The sequence below is a fragment of the Cryptococcus neoformans genome, chromosome 4 (assembly GCF_000149385.1).
Source record: "Cryptococcus neoformans var. neoformans B-3501A chromosome 4, whole genome shotgun sequence".
Taxonomy (NCBI): Eukaryota; Fungi; Basidiomycota; class Tremellomycetes; order Tremellales; family Cryptococcaceae; genus Cryptococcus; species Cryptococcus deneoformans.
The window spans coordinates 946,398-956,397 of NC_009180.1; the positions used below are offsets into that span (position 1 = coordinate 946,398).

The 10,000-nt window shown below is 47.0% G+C and overlaps 5 protein-coding genes across 5 annotated transcripts in view; 3 read left to right on the forward strand and 2 right to left on the reverse strand.

Annotated features, from left to right (window-relative positions):
• CNBD3230 (hypothetical protein) overlaps positions 1–304 on the reverse strand; it is a gene marked incomplete at both ends in the record, with an annotated part of 1,127 nt that extends 823 nt beyond the window's left edge. Inside the window, 3 exons of the mRNA XM_770823.1 lie at positions 1–30; positions 91–223; positions 285–304. The exon at positions 1–30 is cut by the window's left edge and continues 207 nt beyond it. Coding sequence (XP_775916.1) covers positions 1–30; positions 91–223; positions 285–304 — 183 coding nt within the window. The remainder of the gene's footprint in view (positions 31–90; positions 224–284) is intronic.
• A 572-nt stretch (positions 305–876) lies between these two features.
• CNBD3240 (hypothetical protein) lies at positions 877–3,534 on the forward strand (the record flags this gene model as incomplete). The annotated part of the gene is made up of 8 exons (XM_770824.1): positions 877–1,214; positions 1,271–1,387; positions 1,444–1,635; positions 1,690–1,937; positions 1,993–2,405; positions 2,467–2,558; positions 2,609–2,661; positions 2,711–3,534. The coding sequence occupies 8 exons, from the start codon at positions 877–879 to the stop codon at positions 3,532–3,534; spliced, it is 2,277 nt and encodes a 758-aa protein (XP_775917.1).
• A 389-nt stretch (positions 3,535–3,923) lies between these two features.
• On the forward strand, positions 3,924–5,169 carry CNBD3250 (hypothetical protein; the record flags this gene model as incomplete). Its single annotated transcript, XM_770825.1, has 3 exons — positions 3,924–4,307; positions 4,364–4,519; positions 4,570–5,169. The coding sequence occupies 3 exons, from the start codon at positions 3,924–3,926 to the stop codon at positions 5,167–5,169; spliced, it is 1,140 nt and encodes a 379-aa protein (XP_775918.1).
• Positions 5,170–5,480: 311 nt separating this feature from the next.
• Positions 5,481–7,415, reverse strand: CNBD3260 (hypothetical protein; the record flags this gene model as incomplete). The annotated part of the gene is made up of 8 exons (XM_770826.1): positions 5,481–5,615; positions 5,682–5,893; positions 5,945–6,113; positions 6,167–6,537; positions 6,588–6,624; positions 6,676–6,836; positions 6,886–7,092; positions 7,139–7,415. 8 exons carry the CDS (start codon positions 7,413–7,415, stop codon positions 5,481–5,483), a joined length of 1,569 nt encoding a protein of 522 aa, XP_775919.1.
• Positions 7,416–7,865: 450 nt separating this feature from the next.
• The window catches only part of CNBD3270 (hypothetical protein), a gene marked incomplete at both ends in the record, with an annotated part of 2,321 nt that continues 186 nt past the window's right edge, over positions 7,866–10,000 (forward strand). Inside the window, 10 exons of the mRNA XM_770827.1 lie at positions 7,866–7,889; positions 7,939–7,971; positions 8,033–8,118; positions 8,174–8,334; positions 8,394–8,440; positions 8,491–8,542; positions 8,589–8,649; positions 8,701–8,793; positions 8,843–9,004; positions 9,070–10,000. The exon at positions 9,070–10,000 is cut by the window's right edge and continues 186 nt beyond it. Coding sequence (XP_775920.1) covers positions 7,866–7,889; positions 7,939–7,971; positions 8,033–8,118; positions 8,174–8,334; positions 8,394–8,440; positions 8,491–8,542; positions 8,589–8,649; positions 8,701–8,793; positions 8,843–9,004; positions 9,070–10,000 — 1,650 coding nt within the window. The remainder of the gene's footprint in view (positions 7,890–7,938; positions 7,972–8,032; positions 8,119–8,173; positions 8,335–8,393; positions 8,441–8,490; positions 8,543–8,588; positions 8,650–8,700; positions 8,794–8,842; positions 9,005–9,069) is intronic.

The following is a 10,000-nucleotide window of genomic DNA, read 5'->3' on the forward strand; positions in this document are numbered from 1 at the left end:
GTTGATGGCATGAGGTCTCTTGAGAGAGTACTGCAATGGAACAGACAATCAATGAAAAGCGAAGATATCGACAAGTAGGAAAACACTTACAAGATCCTTCATGACATTTCGAACTTTGTCACTTGAGTTTTGACCGCGGACAAAGATAGCTGTCTTGTCATTTTCTACAATCTGAGGCTCTCTCTTCTCCAAAGCACGCTTGACACGAGCGTTTTTAGGCTTGCTGATGGTAAACGAAAGTTAGCATGCTCTTTGACGATACTGCTTCTTGAGGATGTACTCACATGGTCCTTAGCATGGACATATTGACGAATATAATATGTCAGGAAGCAGGTAAATGGTGAAATACAACGCAGAATGCAAGACAAACACCCTGTGAGAACAGGTCGCTTCACAATTTTTCAAGATTTACTTGTAGCCATGTGCGGAGCCCCACGTCGGTGTAGAGAAAATTCAGTGGCAAAAAATAAATAATACAAAAAGTAGATCAAGGAATGGGATTTGACCGCGCGCCTCGAAAGGCAGGTTGAATCGATATTTCAATTGACTGATACGCTACGCGGCCCATCGAAACGTAACTACGTCGCATTTACATCTTAAGCCATAATATGTTTGTATCTTGAGCTTGTCATTCCTTCGATGCGGTGATCTTTTGTACGCAGGCCTGTTCTGTCCTCATTGATTGCTTGGTCTTCCGCATCATTACTCACTCTCTCCGCCCTGCAGTAACCTCAAGTATCGTTTTTCTTCTTGCAAACGTGATTATCATCAGCCAGCTTTTCCGATTTCTCTTCTCACACTTTCGAACTGTGGTTATCTGCTGGCAGTTTGCGTCTTCGCCTCCTCTTTCCATATATCCATTGATTCACACGAGACATGCTAGCAGAATCCGAAGTACCTCAGCTTAGTAAATGGGCATTGCCATCAGCCTTCTTAGGGTTGCTTGACTTACCACCTGGTCAAGCTATTGATCAACTCATTCCCACTCGGTCACAGCCCCCTTTCACTCAGTCGGCAGAAGTTCCTGGCACCAGCTCCCACCCTTTCATAGAGGCACTCAAAAATATACCCGACACCTTGACCGAGAAAGGTGCGCTGGCTCACAAAACTACAGACTCCCCGCTGGTTGATTTGTTTTTTGATCTGGCTCCTGGCATTGCATCTGATCGACTCTACAAGCTTCTCGAGGCGGCGTGGACAGAGGATTCCTTGGCGTGAGTTCATAAACGGATGCGCATCTATCATCACATGGGCTTACAAACAGCGCTAGAACGCTTAAAATCATCTTCCATTCGAGATCCATCCACGAGGGGAAAGGTTACAAAGATGGGTTCTATCGAGCACTGGCTTGGCTTTGGGACGAGCATCCGCGTACTTTTATAGAGAAGTAAGTTACTGCCTGGAGCCGAACCTGTCGTACTAGCCTAATTCCCGTTTCTACAGCCTGCATCTCATTGTGGATCACACATGTCCGCCGCCCATCAGCGAAAAGAAAGTATCTAGGAAACGGCAGAAAAGAGAGAAGCAGCAGTTGAAAGAAGGCGATATTCTGGAACTTGATGATGAGGGGAATATTGATTTGGGAGAAGAAATTCCAAATCAATATTCCTCGAGGCCTCATGGAACCTTCAATGAGTAGGTTTGCGCTGAAAACTAGAATCTTGTTTAAGAGCTAATTCAGTTTGCTAGTCTTCTGGATCTCCTCATTTTACATATCAATAACCAACTAAGCACTTCTTTCTCAGGCAAGCTCACCGCTGTGGATGAAACTTTGGCGCCTAATATTTCTGCCGACTTATTCAAGCAGTCTCGAATTCAAGGTCGCACGACCTCCAAACGAGATCGTCAAGGCTTTTTTAAAATCATCGTTGAAGCTAAAAAACGCGAGAAAAAGGATGCTGATGATTTTCAGGCGAAGTTGTGGAAGGCCCCAACCTGTGAGGCTTTTTCCTTATGGTACTATTCGTGGGTCGTCGGTTAACGTTACAGCAGTGTCCGATAAACATCATTTGCTCTCTTCTCGTCTTCAAGACGCTCTCACGAACGACAAGAAGTTTCAAGCCTTGTATATCACCGTTCTGAGAATTTTTCACCGCTATCTGGAAGAAGATCTCAAATTGCTCGTCAAATACAATGAGCAAGACTGTTTAGGGGGCGATCATGTCATTGTGGCACCTCATATTTCCAACATGTCTTTTGCAGCCAAATGGGCACCAACCCCTGGCAAATCTGCTGATAAACAGCTTCACATTGCCACTGCTCTTGCAATACTATTTTACCCGGGCGATGATGTCAGCTGGGCAAGACAGAAGCTGCAAAAGGAGGTCTTGACACCGCTGAGGAAGGCACTTGCGATCCCGGAGGTTGCGATGTCCAACCGATCTTGGAAGTTCGATTACAATAGGGTGCGTTTCTGTTCTTAAGCATAAAGATTATTGTATGATCAGTCTGTGACTCGAGTGTTAGGTTCCTTCTAGATCAATGGCTCGCAATGCAGAGGCGTTTATGGCCCACGACCAACAAGGATTCACCGCTTACTTGGACCGGGTATCTCAGGGGTAAGACTTGCATTTTCCTTCCCCATGCGCAAAACTTATGAAAACGCCAGTCTCGCCACTGTTTCTGGAGCCAGTCTTATGCCTCATGAACTGCTATACAACGGTGAGGTGGTTTCAATTATAACTTCCATGCGTATATTGATGAAGTCTAGCAATACGAGGCAAATCCCCGGTTGCCAAGCGACTTGCCGATTTGCAATGGTCTACCCTTGTCGACTCTATCAGATCAAGCTCTTCCGACGATATTTCCAACTGCATCGCTATTGCCGATGTTTCTGGATCAATGGGCTCACTGGATCAGGGTTCACCTCAAAATCCTCCGCCTCTTTTACCTTGCATTGCCCTCACTCTTCTTCTCTCGGAACTTGCGTCACCTCCTTGGCAAGGCCGATTCTTCACGTTTTCCACTGATCCTGCTTGCGAGTACATCGACCCTGATTTACCTCTAGCTGAAAGGGCGTCTCAGCTTTCGAAAGCTCATTGGGGCATGTCAACTGAATTCTACAAGACCTATGAACTCATCTTGACTACCGCGAAAAAAAATGAACTAGCTCCCGAATACATGGTCAAGAAGCTTTTCGTCTTCTCAGATATGCAGTTCGATCAAGCAGTGAAAGGCAAATACGGAGAAACGGAACACGAGACCATGAAGAGAAGATTTGAAGAAGCGGGATACCCGTTGCCAGAAATGGTTTACTGGAATCTAGCATCAAGAGCCGAGGGGACGCCCAAGCCTACTAAGTCTGACGTCGAAGGAGTCACGCTTTTCTCCGGGTTTTCTGGCGCTTTGATGAAGTTCTTTCTGGGAGATGGCTTGGCGGACGACGCATTGGAAAGACAGTTCGAAGATATTGAAATCAGCAAGGAAGGGGAATCTTGCGTTTCTGAGAAGGAGAGAAAGAAGCCGAATCCCCTTGAGCAGGTTCATAGAGCTATTGGCGGGCAGCATTTTGCTGGATTGAAAGTGGTTGACTAATCGAAAGATATTTGTAAAGAATGAGGATATCACTGTAGCGTCGCACATGTGAGGGAGTTTTCGGGCCGATGTTGCAACGAGTGCATTAAATTCGGATGATGGTAGGGTGGGCATCCACCATACAACTCATTATGTATTAGTAGAAGAATTGTTTGTCGTCATGTTGATGCTGTTGTTTGTTTGTTGTTGTTGTTTGCTTAATTATTAGTAATTACCATTACTTCTTGTATAATCCACGTCATCCTTCCGATTATTCCAGCGTTTGCGAGAATTGCCCACCAGTTCCGCCGCCGGCTTTCCAAGGCCAAAATATCTGGGCAGTATCCAAATAAATCATCTTCATCCTCTGTCTCATTTCTTTGCGCATCGAACCCTTCATTATCATCACCATGCCAGACATCAACGAACTACTTCGCTGGTCAATTGCAAACTCCACCGCCCCCGATACGGACGCTTCTGAGCAACTACAGATACGCTTCAATCCCAACTCAACTCAGAGCGGCACTTCCACACTTCATGCCTCCGATTCGGGACCCCCAGATATCTCCCCAGCATCGACTCCAGGGCCTGTTACGCCGGACGATGGAAGCTCTCTACCATTACCACCTGGCACAGAGGTTCCTGTCACCAAAAAGGAGGATTTAACGACAGAGATGTTGGATTTGATTTTGGGTAAGGGAGATAGTATCACCATGAAGGAGAAGATGGCGTTTGCCACAGATGAGAACAATTCTGTAGAGGACAGGGTGGAGGCTTTGGACGATTTTGAAATGGTATGTCCTGAGCTGCCTTGTTGAGGCTACGTAGGGCTAATAAAAGACTTGTGTAGCTAATTGAGCTCATCGACAATGCCAATAACATGCCCATATTAAAATTATGGGATCCTCTTCTCACTCTACTTTCCTCATCACACCCAGAAATAGTCGCCCATACATGCTGGATCATTGGTACGGCCATCCAGAATAACATCAAAGCTCAAGCTGCCGTGAGTCAATGTTCAAAGAAATCAATTCCTTCTGCTAATGAGTTGCAAAGTTTTATATACATGAAACCTTCTCTCGCATCCTGGAAATCATTTACCCGCCATCTTCCATCTCTTCATATCCTCCGTCGGTGCGTGCCAAAGCTACATATGCTCTTTCGGCAGCCCTCAAACACTGGCCTCTGGCTTCTTATGCTCTTTACACCGCTACCTCTTCTGCGGAAAACGGATATTCCGTTCTTAGACGAGGTGTGAACGATCCCCAGGCTATTGTCAGAAGAAAGATGGCGTTTCTTGTGGGAACGCTTGCAATGCAGTCTGGTGAGAGATATGAAGGCGAGATCCCCAGCGAGGTCCGTAATTATATCGAGGAGAACGAAAAGAACGCCCCCAGTGAAAGTCTTGTGGAGGGCTTGAAACGAGAGGGGGTCTTCACGGCCTTGGTTGATGGATTGAAGCAAGGCGTAGATGACGTTGAATACGAAGAAAATGCCATGAGAGCCCTCGTGAGGGCACATCAGAAAGGCGGCTTGACTGTTTCTGAGAAGAGTGATTTGAAAACTATTTGGGAGAAATGGGGGAAGCAAGGGAGGCAAGAAAGGGGGTTGGATGGTGAAGACGGTAAAGAGGTTTCTGAGACTCTCTCCTCGTGATCTTTAGACTTATATATGTATTGTAAATTACACTATCTTTAGGTTCAGGCAGCTCAGGGTTTGAAACGACGTGGATTCATTTTCTTTTCAGACTTCTATTGCATTTTAGGACATGTTTGCTTCACAAAATACGTAGCATGGTCGAAGAATGGGGTCTTCCTTTCCATCATTGTGGAATGTGTGTACGGAAACGAGCCTGTTACCCATGTAATGCGGGCGGGCGAGGCTAAAGATCACAGACTAGCGGAGTACAATAGCTTGAAATATACTTTATAATTCTAAGCGTGGTCTTGAGAATAACCGTATACCTTCTAAGCATTATGATTGACATCTTCCAACACTCTTTCCATGGCCCATTCAACTGCCTCGTTACTAAACAAGGGGATTTCCCCGTGTTGGGCCCCGTGTACACTTGCCGGTACGCATACCATCTTCACACCCGATTCCTACGTTGGACAGTTCGTTTTGATAAGCCAAACACTAGAATTGATACATTTCCACTTTTGACTTACCAGAATTTGATCCTCGTCGATTTCGATTTTTGCTCCTTCCAGCCAAACCACATGCGAGATCAAATTAGCTGCTTTCCATTCTGGTCCTGGCAATAATTGCTCTCTTGTTCGATTCCGTTTAGGTTTGTCATAATGACGAAGCATCGCAAGGATGGTTGCTACATATTCTGAAGCAGCATAACCTGTTGTCTCGCGGTCATTAGAAGAGTTAACTACGTGTAACGATTAATTAACTGCCAGTTGTTGGATTCGGTTCTACCTACGTAAGAGAACCTTGGCTTTGAGAGTTTGGGATCTGGCTATTTGCTCTGCCAGCCCCTTTAGTGCTAAACATGGAACAATAGAAGTCCACAGGGAGCCGCAAGAGTAAACGAGGATGTCCCGGTTTTGAATCGCATTAATGTAATCGGTATTTGGTTCGGGGTAGATTTCCTGGGTTACAGAGTCCGTCAGCTTCTGGTGTGCTCAAAGGGATTCATGCCCACCTGTCCATAGAGGTTGATGTAGAATATCCTTTCGATCTTGGCCTCAAGAGGCGCTTCATCTTCCCCTTTTCGGTATGCCAAATTCCCCTCGCCGTCGTGCCCCTCTGCACCACTAGTGGTTGCTTCTAACCGATCGCTACTATGCGATCGTGTAGGCGGTGCCGACTCATCAGGAGTATCAAATGTCCTAGAGTCTCTTCTGAAATGAATCCGTAAAAAGGGATGGATGGAAGGAAGGGTGGCGGAGCTCAACCCGTGCAGAGGAGTGGACATAGAGCTATCCTGAGAGGCGGAGGGTCTAGGGTGGGATATGGCACATTGGCCTACAAGAGTTGTCGAATTGGCAAGCTGAGCTGCGATAGTGACCGTTTCTAGTTGAACTTTGTTAATCATGATAGTGATGATCCCCAATGCATCTTACGATTTGTGTTGATTACAGGGATGACCTGAGCTCCATGCTGTATTGTGTTATTTACAAGAATTCGATGGTACAGGCAAGATCAACTTACCTCCACTCCTGCAATAGATTTGAATAAGAATATAGCGCTGGGTAAACTGCCAAAAAGATCTCTAGCACCTGTCAGAAAGCCATTGCCCAGAGAGAAATTCCGGAACGAGAATCTTTTATGAGCCCGCTTTAAGCATTGGGTTTCAAAGTGTACAAAAAATGCTACTTTGTCTCAGCAACGGATACCAATAAAACGTTGTTCTAGGCTTACCTCGAATGCATTCTTTTTTATCCTCACCGATCCCGCTCCATAAGTGACTTTTACCTTCTACAATGTCCATCCACATGTCCCTTACGACCTTCTCAGCGGCATCGGAAGGAAAACGGTAAGCCATAAGCTGGTAGATTGCTGCCCGTTCCTTATCCTCCTTGGTGACTGGGTGGCGCACGACGGGGATAAGGCGAATGAGGCGAGATCCTGGACATAGTCAAGCTCTAGTACTCAATCGCTGACATATACTCACTAATATCACCAATCGAGGGTCCCCCAAAACATCTCAATATTTCCGAGGATGAACCTCCATCGTCGGAAACTGGCAAGACGAATGAGGGCGAGCGCCCAAAAGCTCCTGCAATCGAATTGGCACCAGTGCCCCCAGAGATTATGAGATAAGACAAGTCTTTATTTTTACGTGCAGTTGGTGACTCTGGCACTGGAGAATCCATGATGGCACAGTCATGTATGTGTCCTGGCTCTTGTGGGGGTTGTAGGCGAAATGGTAACGATCGGGGAGATGTCATGCCACAAGGTGATATTTGCTGGGACTTGCCGGACAGTACCTTCTTCAGGAAGCAGAGAGAAGCATAGGCCAAGCAAGAAGAGTAACTCCCTTTTATATCGACCGTCAGAGATCGGTACTCGTTCAAAGGCCAGCGAACAGAAAGCTGTTGTGACGTCGCACGACCACCTTCGGCGGGCCGCAGCGATCTCAATCATCCATGGTTATTATTAGCTTAAAAACAAAATCATTACAAACTGGCTACCGGGCCGACAGGACTGATTAGCGGGATCAAATATCGATTAGAGAATTGGAGTCACTATTGACGCGCCTCGCCTCGCGTCCTCCAGCTCGACAACCCCAAGTGGCCCCACTGCGTGCATGCTCGCTTGCCAACGGCAGAATCCTTCCTCCTTTCACTTTCACCTTTCCACTAAATCTCTCATCCTCCATTTCCTCCCATTACCCCAAAATGCAGAGGAGGGCATTGAAACAGGTACGCACATCTCTCTTGCCTCCTCTATCTTTCCGCTTACAACTTGCAGCTCAATAAAGTTACACAATGGACGTCGGAGAAGGTAGAGGTCATCCTCCTGTTACACGTACGAAGAGATTGCTCACTGGATCTTTACTACTCAGGTGTTCTCCGGTGAGAAGACGCAATTGTCGTCAGACTTTCTCGAGTTTGAAAAAGAAATAGAAATTCGGCGCATCGGTATTGAACGGTAAGGACCTTACCGGATCACACAATGAATACTCTTCTAAGCGGTATGTATATAGACTGCATGCCACATCTCTGCCTTTCTATGAACAGCTCGCAAAGGTCAAGTCTACGGCGGACCCTTACCCACCGCCGGGGTCTGGAAAAGACAAGATCTCATATACCGAGGCTCTTGGTTTAGTGATGATTGACTATGGCGATGAAATCGGAGATGATTATGGTCCGTGCCAATCAGCCATCACTGGCAAGTCAATAATGTAACTAATGGGAAGATGTTAGGAGACGCTCTTTCAAAGTATGGACGGGCTCGATGTCGACTGGCTTCCGTGAGGTATCTTTTTTTCTTTTGAGGAGGGTGTAAACTGACGCTGGTTAGGCTCAAGAAGAGTTTGCTTCACGACTTGGTGATAGTTACATTGCTGGGATGGGTAGGTAATACCGCATTGATGAAGTAAAAGTCTGATTGTCCCGTAGAATCCGGGCTCGCGGCTGTCAACGAATACAAATCACTGAGAAAGAAGCTTGATTCGAGAAGGTATATTGAAGAAAGCGGACGGCTTGCGAAATGGTGCTAAATCATTTTCAGACTTGCCCTTGATGCGGCCATTTCGAAATCTCAAAACAGTAAGAAGGACACGGGTGTACTGGAAGAGGAGGTTTCTATCGCCAGAATTAGATTGTGGGTTGGCGCTGTTTATTTGAAGCCACGCACACTAATGTTGGAGTAGTGAAGAGATAGAAGAAGAAACTCATTCTAGAATGGTCAATATCCAGGAGGCCGAGGATGAGCAATATGCTCTGTTGACGGACCTTCTCGAGGCAGAAGTCGACTACCACAACAAGTGCAAGGAGATTTTGGAGGATTTGCGGAATTCCTGGGGCACTCACAGGTATGGCATTTCTCATTCTTTTGAACCTTTGTGGAATTGACGGCTGAAAACTGTCTTCACTGTAGTTCTCGTAAACCCCTGAACACTAGAGCTCGCTCCAGCACTGTCACATCTTCTCGCTCACTTGGACGTACTGTCATTAGCCGATCGCATTCCTCAAAGCACAATGCAGTTCCTTCTTCTGAGGACGATGCGCCCAGCAGTCGTTCTCGATCACAGAGTAACGCATCTTCTTCTGGTAAAAGCAAGGACAAGAGGTCTATGATTCCGTCACTCGGTTCGTTCGGTAGAAAGAGTGGGCTTTCCACCGTCACCAGTTCAAAGAAGAAGGAGAAGAGAGAGAAATATAGCGAGAGTAGGACGGCGCTGCATTCTGAGGAAGAAGATGAGGATGAGGGCCTCCGATGGCCTGCCCCTACCGATCGTTCCCAGTCCCAATTATCATCTTCCGTAACATCATACAAGAGCTCCAGGTATGACCCCCCGCCCAGCTTGCGCCGCACTGTCACATCCCCACCCACTCCCGCTGCTCGTTACCCCGACCCGAATGGGCGTTATGTAAAGGCTCTCTACGACTACCAAGCCAACGCCAGCGACGAGCTAAGCCTCCGTGTCGGGATGGTCGTCAAGGTTCAGACGCAGGTTAATGACGACTGGTGGATTGGCGAAGGCGAAATCGAAGGGGAATTCGGACTTTTCCCTCGTGGATACACGGAAGAGTACATCCCCTCTCCCCGAGCTGCCGTTCCATTTGTACCCTCGCTGCCAACCAGACGGAACGTTCCTCCACCTGTAGGCCAACCTACGACGGCCACCCGCTTGCCTCCTTCTCCCAATTTGAGTCTCAACTCAGACTTTAGCGAATCCGATAATGGTTTCTACGATGGCGATAATAATTTTACTGCGAGCCTTGCAGCATCTCCTCAGCCAACGGCGACTCGTCTTGCTGCTTCTGGAAAGAAAATGCCTCCCGCCCCTCCGGCTAGCAGGCGTGCT